This window comes from Neovison vison, chromosome 5 (genome assembly GCF_020171115.1).
Source record: "Neovison vison isolate M4711 chromosome 5, ASM_NN_V1, whole genome shotgun sequence".
NCBI classification, from domain to species: Eukaryota; Metazoa; Chordata; class Mammalia; order Carnivora; family Mustelidae; genus Neogale; species Neogale vison.
The window spans coordinates 167,053,740-167,075,488 of NC_058095.1; the positions used below are offsets into that span (position 1 = coordinate 167,053,740).

Genomic DNA, 21,749 nt, shown 5'->3' on the forward strand with positions numbered 1-21,749 from the left:
TGACCCGAGCCGAAGGCAGAGACCTTAACCCACTGAGCCACCCAGCCACCCAGAAAATGGTTTAATTATTTTAGAGTCACATCTGCATGAAAATGGCAGCAAAGAAGGTGCCTGGGTGACTCGTGGGTGGTTTGGGCTCTGGTCTACATAGATCTCGGGATCTCTGGGATCTCTGGGTGCTTGGCTCTGGTGCCTCACTCAGCAGGGGTCTGTTTCAGGATTCGCCCTCTCCCTCTGTCCCTGCGGCACAACCCCCCCACTTAAATAAATATAAATACAATAAAATGGCAGCCAGAGAGCCTAGGGGCCTTCCACCATCCCCCCAGGGCTCCTGAGGTGCTTGGGCATCTGTAGGGTTCCCAGGACAGGGTCTCCCAGGCTCTGAGCATCATATACCCTGTTTGTGACTCTGCAGAGCCCAGACTTCAAGGACCTGGAGATGTGGCAGCCACCCAGGGGGGCCAGGCATTCCCTGCAGCCTCCTGGTGGGCCGTGGAAGGCGGTTCTCTTCCAGGGGTTGCTCTGTTCGGCCACACCCGTTCCCCAGACCCCTCACCCCCAGGGAGGGACCCTGCCCTGCAGATGACAGACTTGAGGACCCACAGCAAGTGACAAGTAGCCGCTAGGTAATCAACACACTGGGCTGGAGAGCCTGGGCAGACAGGGCACTCTTGCAAACAGGAGAGTCTGTGGGGCACAGGAACCCCCCCACCCCGGCCCCCAGCTCTGTGCCCATCTGAGCACGCAGGCCCGTGCCCTTTCTTTCCCCACACTGGGACCTGGGGACTTGGTGCCGTGGCCCCGTGGGGTCAGCTTTGCCTGACTTTCTGAGCAAAAGCAGACCAAAAGTCCAAATCAGCTCTCTGCTCCCTGGTGTGGGAGAGGGCGGAAGGCCAAAGGAGGCTCCATAAGATCCTTCCCAGATGTTCTTGCCAGGAACACTCCGCGGCCCTGGACAGTTCCGGGGTTCAGTATTTTCCCGCGCTGCGGCCCCCTGACGGCGGGCACACCGCGTGGCCAGACACGATGTGGACAGTGTGGGGCTGGCGATGCCACAGGCCCAGGGAGCGTGAGAACCCAGGGGCACAGCCTGACGCCGAGGCCAAAGAGTGGCTTGTTCACCTCACAGGTGACATCGGCGTGGGGGGGGGGCAGAGTTACCTGTTACCGGTCTGTGAGTTCTCCAAGTTCATGGGTGACAGAGCGGCCGCGGGGAGGAGGCCGTGGGCTCTAAATGGGGTGAGCAAGGCCCAACATGCACATCAAATCGAGTTTTACAAAATGCACCGCACAGGGGCACCCGAGTGGCTCAGTTTATGACGCATGTGCCCTCCGTTTGGGTCATGATCCCAGCGTCCTGAGGTCAAGTCCCGCGTCAGGCTCTCTGCTCGGAGGGGAGAAACAGGCTCCCCGTCCCTCTGCCCCCACTCATACTCTCTCTGTCAAATAAATAAATCAGTAAAAATTGTTGTTGTTTTTTTTTTAAATCAGCCACACAAATATGATAAAATCCATTTTAAAAGTTAAAAATCACTTCGTTCCCCACCGACAACAAGTCAGCTTTTCCAAGATGTGCTCCGGGCTGGGTGGACATTCCTGACTGTTACCAGCTCTACGAGGAGCTGTGTTGTCTCTGCTTGCTTGGGTTGTCCGGCTTCCAGCCACACCCATGAACAACCGGCTGTGCTGTTGTTACGAGTGTGGCCTCCGCCTCCACGGACACGGCTGCAGCTCCCCCCCAGCCGTGACCCTCGTCATTCCTGTGTGTCGCGTGTCCTCTGTGGACTCCCTGAGAGCAGCCCCAGAGCAGGCTCCATAAGCCCCCTCGAACCTTCTCAGGTGAGTAAGGCGACAGGTGGCCCCAACTTTACCGAACGGTAACCACAGCCCCCAACAGGAGTGTCCGCTCATTCTGAGAGCTCCTCTGGAAGGTCAAAGGGACATCCCTGTTCCGCCCCTGACCGTAGAATTGCCTGGCTCTATTTCCAAATACAGGGGATTCCTCGTTACCTTCTGTGGCTAATTCCTCGCTCCATTCTTTGGCCACGCTACCTGCATGAATGTTGCCCTTTGAAACTTGTGGAGACTTTTTTACAGCTCAGCATACGGTCAAATTTTGCATATTCTGTAAATGGTCCTCCTGTACTGATAATTTTTTGTGGTTTCTGTACCCTGCAGATATTTCCAATTTTGCCTTTCCCCCTTTGAAACACAGGAAGGGTAGCTTTCCTGTGATCTGTGTCTCATGACTCTGCGGTGTCTGTTGGTCCTGGGAATCTGTTCCGAGGTTTCGGCTCCGTCCAGTTGTGGGCCATTCACTTGGCAAGACGCTTACGCCCCTGAGACCCCAGGAGAGTCTGGGGCTGCTGGGAAGGTCAGGGACCTCACTTTTCCTCGGCTCCTTGAGACATGGTCAGCCCAGGACTATGAGCCCATTGCACTATTTGAGGGTGTTCGGGCTGCCTAAGCAATGTGAATTTGGGCTCCAGGAACCTTCCCCCAGTCCGTTCCCTGCTCTGCGGTAATTTGGCACCTGCTTTGAGGGGAAGGTTTATTCCTAAGGCAATACCCAGGATTTTCTGTTGTTTTCACTAGGAGGAGAGTAGCCCAGGCCCCCCTTCCTGAAAGCACGTATCCCGGTCCTTTGTTCAGGGTTCTCCAGGGACCCACACACAACAGACGGCTCTGGAGATGCCTTCGTGTGAAGCAATATTTGCCCCCCAAAGCTGAATTAATCTGAAGTCATTTGAGATGGTTTTCCACTACTCTGTGCTGTGGAATAAGAATGAGGCCCTGTTGCTTCGCTCTGGTCTCACCGCCCTGTGGGAGAGCAGGGGACATAAAAACCAAAGCTCGAACTTCAGGTATAGTCACAGGACACATACAAGAATTAGGAATATTGGGAGTTTAATTAACATAGATAACTTCACAAATACTTTGTAGCAGGTATTACATACAATGTAATAGCCAACTGTACTGATAGCCTTCACATATTCAGGGAGTCACCACTTCAAAGTGTTCCTAATAAACCCAATACTCAAGTCAACATTGAGCCAATAATGATTAAGGCTGGCTGAGCATACAGTATTGTCAGAATGAGCGAATCAAAATAGGGTTAATTTGTACAAAGTATAAACAGAAACTGTGTAATATTAAGCATTCAAACCTAGCTCAAGATAAAAAACTTCTTTACTTTGGGGTGCCTGGGTGGCTCCGTGGGTTAAAGCCTCTGCCTTCGGCTCAGGTCATGATCCTGGGATCCGGGTCCTGGGATTGAGCCCCGAGTCGGGCTCTCTGCTCAGTGGGGAGCCTGCTTCCTCCTCTTTCTCTCTCTGCCTGCCTCTCCGCCTACTTGTGATCTCTGTCAAATGAATAAATAAAATCTTAAAAAAAACACAAAACTTCTTTACTTAAAAATTCACAAAATAGAAACTGATATTGTGATTTGAATCTCTGAACAGAAAAAAGAACATTAGTAGAAACTGACATCGACACTATTAATTAAACTCCAGGCTTCCCAATTTTCTATTTTTTTGAGTAATTCTTTGTTGTGCATAAATCCTTGTCAATGTTTCAGATTATTTCCTCAGGACAGAGTGCAAGGAGTTTCCAGCTAGCTGATGTTTCTGATCTCATCTTGCTAAGAATATGAGGAAGCCACAAGGCTGGGGCCCTCAGTCGCTGACCATCCAGCTCTTGATTTCTGCTCAGGTCACGGCCTCAGTGTCATGGGTTTGGCTCCACGTTCTGTGGGGTGTCTGCTTCCAGATTCTCTCCCTCTATCCCTGCCCTCCTTCCCCCGTCCCCCCCCCACACGTGCATACTCTTTCTCCCTCTCTCTAAAATAAAGACATATTTAGAAAAAGAAGAATATGTTAAGAACCAAACTCAGTTGGAGCCTGGGTTGGTGGGTGTACCATGCTGCTGAGAGTAATCTTTTCTGGTTTGGTGTGGGGTACGTCCAGTTTCCCCAGATCCTCTGCTGTGGGACCCCACCATCAGGTCAGATATCAAGTCAGATACAGATGTTAATTAGATACAATGTTAGTTATTAAGCGTAAACGTAAACGGGGGCGCCTGGGTGGCTCAGGCTGCGAAGCGGCTGCCGTCGTCTCCGGTCGTGGTCGGAGGGTCCCGGATCGAGCCCCATGCGGGGCACCTTGTTCCGCTGGGAGTCTGCCTCTCCCTCTGCCTGCTGCTCCTCTGTTTGTGCTCTCTCTGTCAAGTAATTAAATAAAATCTTTTTTTTTTTTTTAAAGAGTAAACATAAATGAGGGGAAGCACAGCGGCAAAACTCCAACGTGCCTGGACTCACCGCACAAGGTGCAGTAATAGCAGCGTGTGTCATCACTGCCGTGAGCACGACAGTGCCGAAGAAAACCCGGAGAGCCTTTCGTATCATTTATTCTGGCCGCTTCTACTTGGCCCCCCATCCCTGGTCTGTCCTGAGCAGGAACAGGCTGGGCAGAGCGATGCCTCCCCTCCTCGGCTGTGATGCTGACATGGCCAGGGATTCGCCAGCGTGTGGGCAGACAGGCTTCGGGTAAAGAAAAAGAAACATACAGACCCAGCCCCACAGTCTGAACAAACAAATCTTGGAAATCGTCATCATCAATACCACGACTTCATTAACCGTACGGTTTCCTTGAGCATCTATTGAATATTGGGCCTGATCAATGACAATAACTGAGTAGAGAAAATTATTTATTTATTATTATCATGTACTTTCTTTCTTTATATATTCAGAGGAATATGACACATAGATTTGATAGGCTAAGAAATCTTAATAAAGCCTCATGTCTCAAGGTGCCATCTGTATTTTTCAGGCAGTAATTCTTACATCTATCTTCTACTGTATATGCATAATTTCCTACTTGTGAACTAAGATAAACTCATTTTTAAATACCCAACATTTAGGGGCGCCTGGGTGGCTCAGTGGGTTAAGCCTCTGCCTTCGGCTCAGGTCATGATCTCAGGGTCCTGGGATCGAGCCCCACATCGGGCTCTCTGCTCGGCAGGGAGCCTGCTTCCTCCTCTCTCTCTGCCTGCCTCTCTGCCTGTTTGTGATCTCTGTCTGTCAAATAAATAAATAAAATCTTTAAAAAAAAAAAAAAAGAAAAACCCAACTTTTAAACTGTCAGTACATCAACATTCTTAGCAACTGCAAAGTCTTCTGCCCACTTCTGTAGGGCTCTGGAACCAGCTCAGTCCACAATACCTCAGCCATCTAACACCAGACAGGAGAAAGTCATATTCTAATTTTATTCATATCTTATTTTTCCAAAGTCTGATTCAATTTAGGCTTAGCTAATTCTCTTTCAGACTGACAGCCACTGAGTCATGCTAATATGCACAACACAATTCTTCATAAAATGCCTCTTTTCTGCTGTGTTCTGTTTCCTGACAAACAGCTCAATGGTGAGCCCCGAATCACGAATTCCGTATACCATGTTTCTGGGGTGAGTGTGGCGAGATGTCAGGCCAGCAACCTGAAATGAGAATAATCTTGCTATTTCGTCATTAGCCAGTTCCTCTAATCCTGTCATCTTGAAGTGAGGCCTGTGATTTCGACCAAGACGAACAGCTCGACAGACAGTCTGGCACCACTGCCCCTTCGTCGGCCTCCCGGAAAACCCGTCCCAGCCAGATACGTCCACAGAGAGAGGAGCGGCTTAAAATGACTAAAACTTTCTGTACCTAATCCTCAAGACAATTGAAAAAAAAAAAAAGAAGATCTCCCACCTAAGCTGCAAATAAAAATATTTGGAGTTGTCCAAATTCTTAAAAGTTCTTCAAAGATAGGAGGGGAAAGGGAGGAGGGCTGGAGGCAGGAAGGGGTGAAGGGATATGAGAGACGAGGGAAGGAAGAAAGCAGGAAAAGAAGGGAGACTGGGAAGGGGAAGGTCAGCTGGAGAAGAAACTCTTTGCCCTTTTCCATGAGTAAGGGGGAGCTGAGCAGAGCGCATCACGAAGCTTTCTCAGATCTGTGGAGAAAATGCCCTTTAGAGCAGAAGAATCTTCAGTTCTCCTGTGCTAGGATGTCTTCTTGCCCTTTCTTTCCTCCTAGGCTTGGACGCCATGACAACGGTCAGCTGACCCAGCAAACACAACCCTCTGCAGATTGCACTGGCGGCTGGTGGACGGGAGCCGCTGTTTTGGCTGTTGGAAATGCGGAGAGCCCCCCGGCCAGCTCTTCCCTGTGGCAGCGAGAGCCTGCAGCGCACCTGGGAGAAAGCCTACCAGGATCACAGGAGAAAGGTAGGAAAGCTGAATGTCAGCCCAGATGGCTCAGCAGCCCGAGCAGCCCCCACGGATTGCCAGGGCTTTCCCGGGAAACCAAAAACTAATTTTATTTTCAGAGATGGAATGGTTGGAATGGTATTTCCTTAGAAGTTTGGTCATATATGTTACCATACGATAAAAATTCCGTTAAATGGATTGTGGTCTTTTAGGACTCTGAATTATGACACACTTACAAAGTACTTAATTTTTGCTAATTGACTTGAAAGTATCTTAAGACACAGAAAAGCGAGGAGCCCTCTCCCCTGTCAAAGCAGCATTTGCCCGTGGGAACGAAAAGCCGCCTTTTATCGCCATTAGGAGATAGGCTACTATTTCCGTTATTGGATGCAAATTATTTGATGCAAATCAAACGATATTTGATATCGTTTGAGAAAGTCACCTTGTGTTTTTGAAATGGCCTGCCATGGTGGTCTTACGCCTCCGAGACGTCAGTGGGCCCATCACCCTGCACGAGGCTCCAAGTCTGTGTCCCTCCAGGTTGAGAAATGCTCTAAGAGGGGAGTAAGCTGGGAAGGGGACGTCGCTCTGTGACGCTCTGAAGGCATCGCAGCAGGGAGGGGACCCCAGGTTCCTGCAAGGTACAAGATCCAGGTGGGTCTTCGCTCCTCTCGGGACTCTGCGTGCCTCAGTGGTGGTGACGCTGTGGGCTCAGGGAGGTCACGCTTACCGTAAGGCTGTTCTGGCGTCCCCCATGCCTGGGCCCTGCACCTGGTGTCCTCCCTGGGAGCCCGGCCGTCCCAGGGCTCACCCTCACTTCCTCAGACCTCTGGGCTTCCTGCGGTCTTCTCTGTGCCCTCTTTTAGGAGGCACACCCCCATCGCTCTCTGGGTCCTCGTTCTGCTGTCTCCTGTCACCATGTGATTGATGTAATGTATTCGTCTTGTCGTGTTTGTTTCCCCACCTGGCCAGGGGGTGGCCCCATGGTGCTGCTCTGATGTCCGTGACATCCGCAGCACCTAGTAGGTCGAGCTCAGCAGGGGAAACTGGAAGAGCCCTTACGGCAGTAAGAACGAGACAACAGGCACAGCTTCCTCAAAGGGTAGATGAGAATGTAAGCCATGAGCGTTTTGTTGTTCACGTGTGCGTCCCAGGGACCAGCAGGCGGATAACAGCCTCAGGGTGAGTGAGTAACCGTGCTCTGCACCTGAGAAACCGCGAGACAGAGAAGATTCGACGCAGTCATCGTATGGAGTGGGGGCTGACGACTAGGGAACCCTGGCATTTGGCGCAGGACCGTGGTGCGGTGCTGGAGCCTGAAATTACCTCGTCCTGACGCGCTCACCTCGGAGATGGCTGGGTCTGAGGAGGGACTGCTGAGACACCCCAATAGCACGTGGCCAGCAGCCGAGGTCATTGGGCCGAGGAATCCGTGATCCCAGCATCAGGTGTAAAGGGAGGGCCATAGGTCTCACCTGGGAGGGGACCACAGGAAGTCAGGGAGAAGGTCTCAGATACAGTCAACTAAGAAAGCCGAAAAGAAGGGAAGTGCGGGTGTGGAATGGAGCAACTGGTGCCAGAGGGGCCGTTCCAGGCAGAGACGATGCCAGGAGTCTTGGCAGGGATTTCCTGGAGAAGAGAGGAGGGCACAGGGAGGGGGCAGCACCGTCCCGGTGGAGTAGAACACATTGTGGGAAGACAAGACTGGGATCCAGACGGTGGAGGCCCCCACGAAGGAGGGGCAACATGGGCTTGCAGGGGAAGGAAGCAGAAGCGGAGCGCAGGTATTGGGGATGGTGGCCGCTCAGTGCTGCCTGGAGGCCACAGCAGGAACCAACGCCAGATCTTACCAGTGGGCACCAAAACTTGGCTTGAAACAAATTCTTCTTCCATGTTAAGAGAAAGGGGAGTCAGCTCTTTGGGGTTACTTAGTTTCTTACTACTTGGCTGAGAACCGTTGGGAACATATAGGACCTCAACGCAATAGAAGAGACCGAAAGCGTTTGCAGAGAGTCCCGTATCCAAAGTGTCTCTAGGATGGAACTCCTTGTCCCCAGCCCAGCGAGCATCTGGACAGAAGGTCAACAGGACTTTCTGTCTCAGAGCCTAGACATCCATTCATGCTGAAAATAAAATTAAAATGACCTTCATAAAGTAGACATTGCTACTGGTATTTCCCAAACACAATAAAATATAAATGTCTTAGTCCTAAGGCAGAACTTAATTAATAGGGAAACACCAAAGGCACTCCCTGTGAAGTTAGAAATAGGACAAGGATGCCTACTACCTTGTATACCTTTTGAATTGTGTTGGAGGTATCAGCAAACGGACAATACAAATCTGTTAGGCATGAAAATGTAGTGAAGTAGGTTTTGGGGTTTTTTTCCTTTCTATTTGTAGATGAAATGATTAAATATCTAAAGAACCCAGAAGAATCAATGGAGAAACAAATATAAATTGGGAAAAATAATTGCAACTTATAGCACAAAGGGTTAATATCGTTATATAGAGAGAACTTCTGAAAAGAAAAAAAAACTCCATATAAAGATGGGCAAGGGGGATAAATGAAAGTTCACAGAAAAAGAGTTGCAAATAGCTCTTAACCTATAAAAAGTTGAAAAAAAAACTATAAAAGTTGGTCAACTCCACTTGTAACAGAGAAATGCAAATTAAACGTGCCCCATAATACGATTTCTCAACTAGCAGGTTGACAAAGATCCCCCAAATTGTTGGCCGTGCTCTGGGGAGAGCAGCACGGTCTGCGGTGCGGGTGGGCATGCGGCAGACATGGCCCCACGGAGGGTCTAGCGATCCCCAGGCAAACTGCACGTGCGTTTAGCCTTTAACCCGGCAGTGCCCGCTCCAAAGGCACCCTGGCAAAGATCTGAAAAGAAATTGCAAAAGATACTAATTGCAGCAGTATTTGTAATAGCAAAATGGGAGCGAACTCAAACGATCATCCGAAGGAAGCTGGGTGAGTCCCTTCACAGGACGACGTGGTGTGCAGGTGTGAACAGGGACCGAAGCCTCCCTCTACAGCACGACAGAACTACGGCAGAATGCGCTGTGAAATGGAAAAGGCAACGTGAAGAAAAATGTGTAAAATTGGCTACATTTGCCTAAAAAAGAGGGGATGGAAATATATATACACATCCATACAACATATCGACATGTACGTACTGTGTGTCCTTCACTTCCACAAGTTCAAGGAGTGATGTGAAATTAGATCCGGCAACAGGGAAAAGGGCAGAGGCGACAGGATCGAGCCTTGACTTCTCAGAAAAAGAGTGAATGGTCAGATCTGACTCTGGAGCCAGGTAAATATTTCCCGTAGTATTAAAATTAAACTTGGGAAGCGTTCCAAAATATTGAAAATAAAATGGACTAAAATGTAGAAGCAATTGGTTTCATAAGCACATTGAAAGGGCCTGTGGCAGCTGCCTTTGCCTTTTTAGTTCGGGTCCTTCTTGTTGGGGAAGCACAGTCCGCAGCCGGTGCTCTGCTCCGCGGTCCCGTAACCCTCTGCACCGCTCCGTGCTCAGCTCCAGAAGTGTCGTCGCCGTCGGCCACCGTGCAAGGTTATGACAGTATTACCGACGGCTTTCCCTGTGCTGCCATTTCCATCTCCCCGACTTACTTGTTTTACACGTGGAATTGTGTGGCCCTTCATGCCCTTTACCTGTTTCACCGTTCCGCACCCCCTCCCCTGTGGCAACCATCAGTCTGTTCTCTGTATTTATTTACTTTTTTAAGATTTTATGTATGGGTTTGTCAGAGAGAGACACAGCGAGAGGGAAAACAAGCAGGGGAAGTGGGAGAGGGAGAAGCAGGCTTGAGGGAGAAGCAGGATTTCTGCCGAGCAGGGGGCCTGACGCGGGGCTCCATCCCAGGATGCTGGGAGCATGACCTGAGCTGAGGGCAGATGCTTAACGACTGAGCTACCCAGACGCCCCTGTTCTCTGTATTCATGAGTGTGTTTTTTGCTTGTTGGCTTTGATTTTCCACATGCAAGTGAAATTGTATGCTATTTATCTTGCTCTGACATATCTCACTCAGCCCTGTGCCCTCTAGATCCATCCACACTGTCACTAATGGCAAGATCTCTTTCTTCGTGTGGCTGAGCAGCCTTCCATGACGCGTCCGCACCGTCGCTATCCCGTCGTGTGTCAGTGGACACTCGGGCTGCTTCCAGAGCGGCCTGTTGTAGGGAGCGCCACGACAAGCTGAGGGCCGCACCTATCTTCTCAGATTAGTGTCTTCATTTCCTTTGGGGAAACACCTCACAGGGAAACTACGGGACCCGACGGTATTTCTATTTTTACTGATTGGTTGTGGCGGACCCTCCCTACTGTTCTCGGCCGCGCCCGCACCCGTTCACCTTCTCGCCAACGGGGCATCAGGTTTCTCTTCTTTCCCACACCCTCCCCCACACTTGTTATTTCTTGTCTTTTTGATTCTAGCCATTCTGACAGGTTCTGATTTGCATTTTCCTGACGTGGGGAACGTTGAACCTCTTTTCACATGTCTGTTGGCCGTCTGGACGTCTTGTTTGAGAAAATGTCTGTTCAGATTGTTTGCCCATTTTTAATTGGATTGTTTTCCATTACTGAGTTACACAAGTTCTCTGTGTATTTGGGATAGTGACCCTTGCTGTATTTGTCATTGGCCGATATCCTCTCCGCTCTGGTAGGTGGCCTTTTCTTTCTGCTGGAGGTTTCCTTCACTGTGCAGAATCTTTTCTTTTCGGTGTCGTCCCAATAGTTCATTTCTGCTTCTGTTCCCCTTGCCTGTGGAGACAGACCCGTACGTCTGTGGCTGAGGCCCGCGTCCACAAGATGCCAGGATTACTCTTACGGGTTACGTGTGTGTTTAGGGTGTGATAAGCAAGTGAGTGGTCACGTTGGTGTCACTGAGAACTGGGAATTTTAGCTCGGGAGAAGGGAAATGCAGAAGTAAGACCCCTTAGCCTAGCCAAGGGGAATGGGGCTCCGAACCAAAACTAGAAGGACCAGGGGAGCTCTGTCTATGGCAAAGGCCTTGAAAGAACAAACTTGGTACAAACGAAACTCCAGGGAACCCAGACTTGGTCTCTAAATGCCATTTCATTGGAAGAACCAGGCTTTCCTGTAGAAACAGCAGATTCCAAGTTGAGAGAGGATATGTACATGTTAACCCCACATCACTTTGTCACTCCAGAGGGCAAGGAAGCTGTCAAGGTTATTTGCACCTTCTCATGGGGCCGCAGGTGGGGCACAATGACTATCCATGGCAGTGGGCTGAAACACATCAAATTGGTCTGAGTCTTTGATTTTCCAATGATATTAAACAGAAACACCATATTGGCCACCATTGCAAGGGCTTAAGAACCAAGTCCTAAGAAGAGCCCAGTACGTATCCTGCCAATTGAAGCTTGTCTTCATCGAAGTATTCCCGCAAATAAACAGAATGAATGATGGACTTAGAATGTCTCTTTTTCACAAAAACAGAGACAAGCAGACATGTGTACCTTGTGATAAAATATCACAGCATCACCTAAGGGATAGTCTTGCCAGTGAAAAAACCGAACCTGAATTCCTGTCAGTTTACAGGTGGTGCCAGGCATTCCATCAGCAAAATCCAACTGAGAAAGTGCACAGGACACATTATCTGGCTTCCTTGTAACACATTGCAGGGGAGGGGTATGGAGGGAGAACTATCATTCAAAGAGATGCAGGAGCACCAGGGTGGCTCAGTCGGTTAAACATCTGACTCCTGATTTCGGCTCAGGTGGTGTTCTCAGGGTCGGGAGATCGAGCCCCTGGTCAGCAGGTTCAGTGCTCAGTGGGCGTCTGCTTGCGGTTCTCTGCCCTCTGCCTCTCCCCCTGGCTTGCTCTCTCTCACTCTAGAATAAATCAATAAAGCTTTAAACAAAGAGAGAGACGCAAGAGACGTATCAAGTAAGTGCAGCTTACGGACCCTCTTACTTGGGTCCAAAGTCACACCAGCAAATGAGAAAGAGAGAGGAGGGAGGGACAGCAGAAGAAAGGGGCAGCGCCCGGATCCTGAGACAACTGTCGTCACCTTGCTGTGCTTACGGTACTGCTGCTCTGTGTCTTTTAAAGGTTCCCCATATTGCGGAGACCTACGTTAAAATATTTGAGGGTGAAAAGGATTTGCTTGGTTTGCTTTGCTATCCTCACAGATGACGGAGGGCGGCCGGCGGGGGCAGAGCTGGTTTTGGTGAAGGGGCATGAGGCTACTATGGGGGTCCACTGGGCTATTTTTCTCATTTTTATGTTTAAAGTTTATATTTTTTAGAAACGATAATTTTGAGTGAAAAAGGAAGCCGAGTGGTAATAATAGATGGTAACGGTTTCCGTAAATTTAAGAATGGGACAGTAGAGTGGATGGGTTGTAAGTGCCTTCCCCGCGGCAAAGATGGGGAAACAGGGAGGGAGTCAGAGGAGGGGGAGGTGCGGGCTGCGGGGGTCTGTTGGGAACCTGAGGGCCCCGGGCTCTTCTCTGGGCAGCGGGGGCAGGGGCTCCGCTGCAGGGGCTCGAAGCGCCGGGACCGGGCTGTACCATAGGCCACCTGCTTTCTTGGGAGCCCGCGCAGTTCCAGCTCCCGCTCTGTCTGATAATTCTGCAGTCCTTCTACTTTTTATCAGAGTGATATAGATACATTTTGGAAAAAAAAAAAAAAAGAATAGTATCAAAACAGCTTGATAAAAAGCAGCAAAGCCTGGTTCTGAGGCAGCCACGCGCAGCCCTTCCGGCAGTTTCTCCTGGTTTTGGCTTCCATTTCTCAGAATAAGATGCTCATTTGCCCTTTCTTCTCAACATAGAGAGAATCAGTTTTTATTCAATCAATAGCCAGTTAAATAAGAAATGTAGATTATCGGTAGTCAAAGTGACTATGCAAAACCTTTTACTGTTGAGTCAAGTTGTAACTCTATCTCTTTACAATTTCTTGTAAGAGTTAATATTGCCTTGTTTTCATGTTCTTGAGTTTTCTATATATTTGTAGCCATTTTTTCCCCAAATATTCCATTAGTCATCAAATGCTGATGAATAAATTCTCAAACACTCAAAAACTTCGAGTAATCTCTCAGCACCCCCCACCCCCTTCTGCCCGCTCCGTCCTCTGCTCCCAGCTGTGCGGCCCACAGAACTGCTGGCTACGGGGCTCCCTTTGCTGGTCTCCCCTGCAGAAAGCGCTTCTCTGGTGGTGAAGTACATCCCGGGGTTGCCTTTCCAAGAACAGGGGCAGGGAGCTTTTTTGCTGGGGAGGGGGGCTTTTTTCTTTTGTTTTGGATGTTTTTTGGTCTCCGTGTTGAAAATCCTTCATTCTCCCATCACTTTTTTTTTTTTTTTTTTTTTTTTTACAGATTTTATTTATGTATTTGTCAGAGAGAGAGCAAGAGCGAGAGCGAGCGCAGGGTCAGGCGCAGAGGGAGAAGGACGCTCCCCGCTGAGAACGGAGCCTGACGCGGGACTCAGTCCCCAAACCCAGGATCCTGGCCAGAGCGGCGGGCAGACGCTTAACTGACTGAGCCACCTGGGTGCCCCGCTCCCGTCGCTCCTGATAGAAAGTTTGGTATGAGGTTCTAGGATGGAAATAGCCTTCCCTTAGGATGCTGAAGGCATTGGTCCTCATTATAAGTTAGAGTAATAAGAGCTGCTGTAACAAATAGATCTTAAATGTATAAAGTATACATGTATAAAATGTATAAATGTATAAAAACGTGTATATGTTATGCATGTTATAACACATAATGTTATAACATATACATATATATGTTACAAATGTATAAAGACCCCAGCACTATCAGAGTGTAATCCCTGCGCCTATTCCCGTGTGTGGATGGCCCCGCACCAGACCCACTCACCTGTGGCTCCTCTGCCCATTAGGCTCTGTGACAACCTGGGTCCTGCTGGGGGGTGGTGCGTGGGGGTGGGGGTGGGGGCGGGACAGGGTAGAGCACAGAAGGCACACCTGCTTCGTAGAGACCTTGGCCTAAAACGAACATCTGTGATGCTGCTTTGGCAAAAAATCATCAGGGAGCCACACCTCAGTGCCAAGAGTCCTAGGAAACATGGTCCTGTCTCGACAGGAGTGACAGCTCAAGACGGTGGTAGGGTGAGCGTGAGTTAACGGATGGTCAGCCCTCTGCTTCAGCCAACACCTTCTCTAAAGAATTCTGTGACTCCTGTGTAACCATGGGCATGGGCATGTGGGTGTTTCTTCCCGGAAACTTTTAGGAAGGACCTCCTCTTTACTACTGACATTTTATGATGACATGCTTCTATGAGTCTCTTCGAGTTTATTCTGATGGATTCTTTCATTTTAGAGACTCTGAAAATTCTGTCCCCTTCCATTTTCTAGAAACCCTCCTAGTCCAATGTCCCTAACCCAATACTGAGTCTCCAGTGTCTTTTCATTTTCTCTCCTCCTGCCCGTCTCTACTTCTGGCTCACTTTGGGGAGGTTTCTTGGTTTTATCCTCAGCTCCTTAATTCATTTCAGTTTTAGGGCTTTTTTTAAGATTTAATTTATTTATTTGAGAGACAGAATGAAAGAGGGAAAGGGAGAGCTTGGGGAGGTCAGAGGGAGAAGCAGGCTCCCCGCTGAGCAGGGAGCCCGATGCAGGACTCGATCCCAGGGCTCCAGGATCATGACCTGAGCTGAAGGCAGAGGTGTTAACCCACTGAACCACCCAGGCACCTGGGAGCTTTGATTTTAAAGATAACGTGAAAAAGTAAGGTACCAGGTGTGTTTTTAACCCCACCATCCCCAGCGTACCGCTGCTCACCACCCCACAGCTCTGGCCAGCCCACCTCTGGTCCTGGCTGCTTCCACAGCTGGTGACAGAGGGCCCCCAGGTCGTGTATGTAGCCGTGCTATTGCCTCGTTTCTGCTCCTTAGTCTGCCCCTCCCGTCAGGGGCCACGCATCCATCGTGGAGTGTGCTGTCCAAGCCTCTTGCCAGCTAGCCCCTCTGCGCTGTCCTGGCTCCTGCTGCCCGGCCTGCTGGCTTTCACTCCCGGAGCGAATGATGCTCACGTCATTGTTCCAGAGTCACTCGGCGGCGGGCCTTTCCCAACACGGTGGCTTGCGGGACATCAGCTGATGTGTCTGGGAGCTAGTGGTCTGGCTAGCGGTCGAGCGGGGTCTGGAATATTGCGGGGGGGGGGTCCCTTTGTGTTGCAGATGGTAACGCAGGTAGCCCTGATGCATTCACGCCATCACGTTCTGGAATCTAGGTTTTCTCCCCTCGCTGGTACGTTTTCTGACGGGAAGCTGCAGAGATCACTTGGAAGCTCGTCAGTGTTTCAGGGGCTCATCCTGCTGGAGGCCCAGAGATCAGGGTGAGGTGGACACAGTCTCATAACTCACTGCCTTAAAGGCCTCTGGCAACAGAACAGAAGTGTCGGCTGGCACTTACGTTTGATGACTTCTTACTCTGTACTGAATTCTCTACTTGAAAACCACGTGGCAAGCTCATCCCCCAGGGCTGCCCGTGGCCCCCAGGGAATAACTGGGTTTTGACTCAAGTCCTGAGCCTCATTCAGGACCATCTGCCCCAGGCTGACCTGGAATCTTTGGTGCCACAAACAATCATCGATACTTGTCCCCAGGGCCACGGCCCAGAAGCTGCCCAATCTGGGTTCATGGTAATCACCAGCTAACATGTGCCCAGGGTCACAGGCTGCCCTGCACCACAGGTCCAGGACGCCCAGCCCGTCGTGGACGCCCGCGCCCCCTGGAGCCTCGGCCACCTCCGCCTGAAACTCAAGAAGCTGAAGGTAATTTCTCTGCTACCTCTCGGGCGTGGGCGCAGCTCAGGAGGAAATGTCAACTCAGAAACTGGGGACGTGGAAAATGCAGGCTCAGTCAGGCATACACGGTTCCTGTCATCAACGACCGGCCGATCCACGGCCGGGGAGCCTCAAGGTGCCGGCCGGAGCCGGGGGGCGGCGGGGACGCCGGGTGGCCTCTCCGGTCCTCCGAGGACCCTTCGTCTCGGGGAAGCGAGGGCGGCGAGGGGCCGGAGTGGCCGGCGGCGGCTTTCAGGAGGTCAGTCAGCACCCTTCCTCTGAACAGGACCATTTCTTCAGAAAACAGCAGACCAGACCACTTCTTGCCCCCCACAGACTATTTCTGGAAGCCTAAACCACCGAGTGAGAATAAGCCTCCCATGGCTGTGCTGCCGGGGACGCCGTGGGGCCTCGGCGCGCCTGCCCGGGACGGGGTCCGAGGAGGGCGGGCGGGGGCTGACGGGCCGGTGCGGCGAGCCGCAGACCCGCCCGTGGCCGGCCCTAAAGCAAGAGGGAGTCCCTCTCCGTGGCCGGCCCTTTCCTCTGGCTCCGAGCCCGTCTTCTAAAATTGTGTCTTGAAACCTGAAGTGATTTCCTCATCAGCATCCCCGCCTCGGAGTTTCAGAGGGTGACCGCGCTTCACAGAGACCCGCGGCACCCTCGCCCTTACCCCCTCTCTGAGCGCCCTAACGGACTCCGGCTCCCGGACAAAGGGGCCCCCCCGGCACTCGGGGCGCTGATGCCCGCGAGCGCCTTGGCAGCCGCGGTGGGCTCACGTCCAAGGGACTGTGGGCTTGACGTGACCCTCTGAGTGTCTGCGCAGTCACGGCCCGGACGTGGCTGGTGCCCCAGAGCCTCCCTGTGTGTCTGTCCCCAGCGGGAGGAGGCGCGGCTTGCCACCATCGCCAGGGACAACCGCCTGCTGCTGGAGAAGCTGTCCCGCGTCATGAGGGCCGGGGGACGGACCGAGAGCGGAGACCACCACGGGCACAAGAGGTACCGGGGCCCCGCACCCTACCGTCAGCACAGCCCGGCCAGGGCCCGGAGCCGCTCGCGGCCCACACAGAGGCGCTGCCCCGGAGCCGGAACGTTTCCTTGCCGCCCTCCCTGCGGGGAGCCCTGTGCCTTTTCCTCTGTCCTTCCGAAATCAGAGGGTTTCCTGGGGCTCGGGCTAATTCTGTGCCACAACAGAACAAGGACACGGACAGCAGCTCTCAGTGTCCCTCTGTGCCGTCCCCAGCCTGCTGCACCGTCCTCTCGCCAAACGCTCATAAGCCTCCCATGAGGAAGGGGCCGTGGGGAAACAGAGGCAGCGGGCAGCGAGGATCAGGGCCAAGTCAGCCCCCAGGAGGCTGTGGGAAGCAGATTCCTGCCCCAGGGCCTGTGCTCAGGCTGGGCTCCTGCACTTCCTTCCGTGTGCAAAACCGGCCCGATGTCCGTCGGGAAAATGCATGCCAGGTCATGTGACTTTGTGTCCAGCGTGGCATGGTGGCCGCTCCTGTTTGTCACGGGGAGCCTGCTGCTGCTACTCTTGACCAGCAACATTGTTTTTACCCAAAGCGGGGCTCTCTGTGGAGGTGCAGGACAACAGGCCTCCACAGTCTTTAAAACCTGCCTACAAATATTTAGAGACACTTATGAACCCCAAGAGCCCCTCTTCTCTAAAGCACACAGCCCCGTCCCCTACACCCTACAAAGCCCCAGAGTCGGCCCCCTGGTTTCATCACTGTCCTTTCCGTCCCGCAGTGCCTGTGAGGGATGGTTTCAGGCGGGCGGGTTTTCAGTCCTACTTGAGCCCGCGCCAGTCTCCGAGAAGCTCGCAGTGGTTTCCAGATTTCACAATAAATTAAAATTTAGTTGACCCTCAAGCACCAGGAAGTGTGTCACAGAGGAGGGCTCCACAGGAGGGGCGGATCCTGCATTCCAGCTGGGCTGGCCTCGTCTGTCTGTGGGTTCTCCAGCAGTGGTTCAACTGAGGTTTCACAGGGAGGTGGGAGGGTACGGGTAGGGGGCCAGGGAGTGGGTCTGGGTGTCGAAATGCCTCCATGCCCAGCCCCTGCCATTAAAAACCCGGAGGAATGGGTCAACCTCCATTTTCCTGGGTTCGTTTACATTAGATTTGGAATCACTTTCTGCTTTAAAGACAGATATTAGCTGGAGTATAAAACTCCCTGTAACGAAGTAGCCTAAACTAATAGTTCATTTCCATGCAGCTCAATCCAGGACAGGATCCTGCAGGAGAGCCCCACACCTGCTGCCTGGATTCTCTTTGAAAAACGCAAGTCCCAACCCACCTGCAGGTCACCCCACACCATCGAGTGGCTTCCCCCTCCTCCTCCTCCTCGCCTGCCTGATATGTCACACTCAGGAAATGGGGGAAGAAGGAGGGAAAAGAGGGAGCAGAAGTGATCCCGGGGAGGGGCCAGCCAGTCAGAGGGCACAGGAAGTGCCTGAGCTTGAACAAGGGGCCAGACAGAGCAGACAGAGCCAGACTTCCGGAAACATAAAAGGGATGTGAGGGGCCAGAAAGGGCCTGCGAAGCCAACCAGCTCCTCCCACACCAGGACACCGTCTTCACAGGCCCTGCAAGCGACATGCCACCTCCTTCACCTGCTTGGATTTTAAAGCAAAGACCCCCTTGTGCCTTTCTATGCACTTCTCTTTGTTCAGCTCTGGGCCATATGCCGAGAACAGAGTGTGGTCGCTTTGCATGTTCAGACTCAGGATGAGTTCAGCATCACTCCTGTGTTGAAGCAGAGAGCACCGAGCTAATCACAAGGTGATAGTAGAAATGACGTATCTCCTTGCGATTAGTTTAACGAAGCCGCAGCAAGAATGGAAGTCAATGATTTTTGTCAAGAATGCATCAGCGGGGACGCGGGGTGGGGGGGCACCTGTGTGGCTCAGTGGGTTAAAGCCTCTGCCTTCGGCTCAGGTCATGATCCTGGAGTCCTGGGATCGAGTCCCGCATCAGGCTCCCTGCTCAGCGGGGAGTCTGCTTCCTCCTCTCTCTCTCTGTCTCTCTCTCTCAAAAATAAATAAATAAATAAAATAAAATACGTCTTAAAAAATACATAAGCATAGGTAATGTTTAAAAAAAAAAAAAAAGAATGCATCAGGGGACGCCTGGGGGGCTCAGTGGGTTAAGCCTCTGCCTTCGGCTCAGGTCCTGGGATCGAGCCCCGCGTCGGGCTCTCTGCTCAGCGTGGAGCCTGCTTCCTCCTCTCTCTGCCTGCCTCTCTGCCTACTTGTGGTCTCTGTCTGTCAAATAAATAAATAAAATCTTAAAAAAAAAAAAAAAGAATTCATCAGTTTGAGCCTGATAACTGACCATTTCATTTCTCTGTCCTTTAGTTAATAAAAGACACTTATCAAATTAATAAATGGTGTGGGACAGAAGCCACCCAGAGCACTGCAAACCAGTTGGTTCAATTAGTATAAAATTACCTAGCTACCTAACTACATAACCAGCAATTGGGCTTTCACTCTTCCTGTTATTTTTCAGGGCTTTATTGAGATTGTAGTCGGCATACGGCAAACTGTGTATTTGCGCTGTTCCACTTGACAAGTCTGATACGCTTTACCTCTGGGAGAATATCCCCACAATCAAGATAATAGCTACATCCATCACCCCCCGAGGTCTCCTATTCCCATCAATCATCACCCAACCCTTCCTCTTTCCCGTCCACAATCTGCTTTGTGTCCCTAGGGACAAGCTTGCATTTTTCTGAGTTTTGTGTGAGTATTTCCCTGCAGTGTCTGCATTTTCCTGCCTTTCACTCCACGCAGTGTCGTGGCTGAGAGAGTAGACAGACCATTCCTTCTTGTGCCGAGTTGCCCTCACGGTTTTTTATCCACCCACCTACAGGTAAGCATTTGGACTGTTTCTAGTCTTTGGGTATTACAAATAAGGCTGCTAGGAGTATTCACATTTTTAAAACCTATTATCTCTGCCCAAGACTGAAAATTCAACGATAAATGAAGAATCTCAACTATGAGTCACACAGAGAAGATCTTCCAAGCATGACAGCATAATGAGGTCCCTGGACCCACTCCCCAGCAAAACGGATAAAAATTATTTTTAAAACAACTAATTTAAGTTTATGGAAATGGTCCTAAGGGCATATACCATATAAAGAAACATTTTTCCAAGAAAAGCTGCTAAAATGTGGCCAGAACAGATAGGTTTCATAGTACTTGAACTGGCACCCACTCCTTTTCCCCTCCCTCCCAGCTCAGCAAAGCAGAGACTGTTCCAGACTGTCACAGCCGACAACAGAGGACTCCTTCTCTCACCTACTCCCAGCTGGAGAGCTTTCTTCCTGGAAAAGGCAGGACTTCAGCATTTATCATCCTGTCCCCAGCTGCCTACTACTGAGACCAAGTCTCAGATGAGTATGGCCCAGAGATGGGGGCTCCTTTCTGCCCAGCTCCCACTCGAGAATGGAGGCTCTATCTCAAGTGCGGTGTTGCTGGGGATCCTGGGGCCTGATCCCCTTGGCCTACTTCAATTAGTATAGTGATTTGAAGCCATGAAGGTCTACGTGTCCTCCCCTACACAGTGGAAGGGCATGGGGTGTCACATATGGAGATGCTTGGCATCTCCCCCACTCTGAGCTTCAGAGCTCTGAGATTTTGCCTGGGAGATAAACATGCCATAAAACCAATGGCTCCTGATGTCCCCTCAAAGTAACTGACTTCTTTTGCAGCAGAGTGTGGGCAAGTTCCAAACTTCATTGGACATGAAATAAAAGACATCCACGTTGGGAAGGAAAGCATAAATCTGTCTCCATTCACAGATGATATGATCTTGCATACAGAAAATCCCAAGGAAACGACTTAAAAAAAAGTATTAGAACTAATAGACAAGTTCAACAAGGTGGCAAGATAGAAGATTAATGGAAAGTCCATTTTATTTTTATATACTTGCAATTAACAGTTTGAAAATGAAATTAAGAGAAGTATTCCATTCACAAAAGCATCAAAAAGAACAAAATACTTGGGAATAAATTTAATAAAAGAAGTGCAAATCTCATATTTTGAAAACTATAAAATATTGTTGAAAGAAATTAAAGAATATCTAAATAAGTGAAAAAAAACCCATGTTCATAAATCAGAAGACTTCATATTGTTAAGATGGCAGTACTTCTCAAACCGATCTCAGATTTAGTGTAAACCCTACCAGAATCCCAGCTGACTTCTTTGTAGGAGTTGACAAGTAGATATGAATATTCTTCGGAACTGCAAGGGACAGCAAATTGCCACAACAATTCTAAAAAGAAGAACAAAGTAGGAATCATGTGTCCTGATTCCAAAACTTTCTGTAAAGCAATGGTGATCAAGACCATGTGGTACCAGAATAAAGGCAGGTATAGATTAATGGAATCCAATCAAGAGTCCAGAAATAAACCCATGTGTCTATGCCAATTATTTTCAAGTTAAGGTGCCAGGACCATTTGATGGGGAAAGAATAGACTTTTCAACAAAGAGTGCTAGAACAACTCTATACTCATTTGCACAAGAATAAATTTGGACTCTTCACACCATATACAAGAATTAACTCAAAATGGATCAGACCACAATATAAAGCTGAGAATATAAAAATTCACGTAAGAAAACACAGAGGTGATTCTTCCTCACCTCATATTTGGAAACGTTAATAGATATGATGCCAAAACCATGAACAAAAAAGAAAATAGTAACTTGGATAAGT

General features: G+C 50.2%; 1 protein-coding gene across 1 annotated transcript; it reads left to right on the forward strand.

The window, feature by feature from the left end:
- The first annotated feature begins 6,168 nt into the window (after positions 1 to 6,168).
- CFAP97D2 (CFAP97 domain containing 2) lies at positions 6,169 to 18,445 on the forward strand. Its single transcript, XM_044250318.1, has 4 exons — positions 6,169 to 6,258; positions 15,944 to 16,024; positions 16,914 to 17,032; positions 18,250 to 18,445. Exons 1-4 carry the CDS (start codon positions 6,169 to 6,171, stop codon positions 18,443 to 18,445), a joined length of 486 nt encoding a protein of 161 aa, XP_044106253.1.
- Positions 18,446 to 21,749: the final 3,304 nt, after the last annotated feature.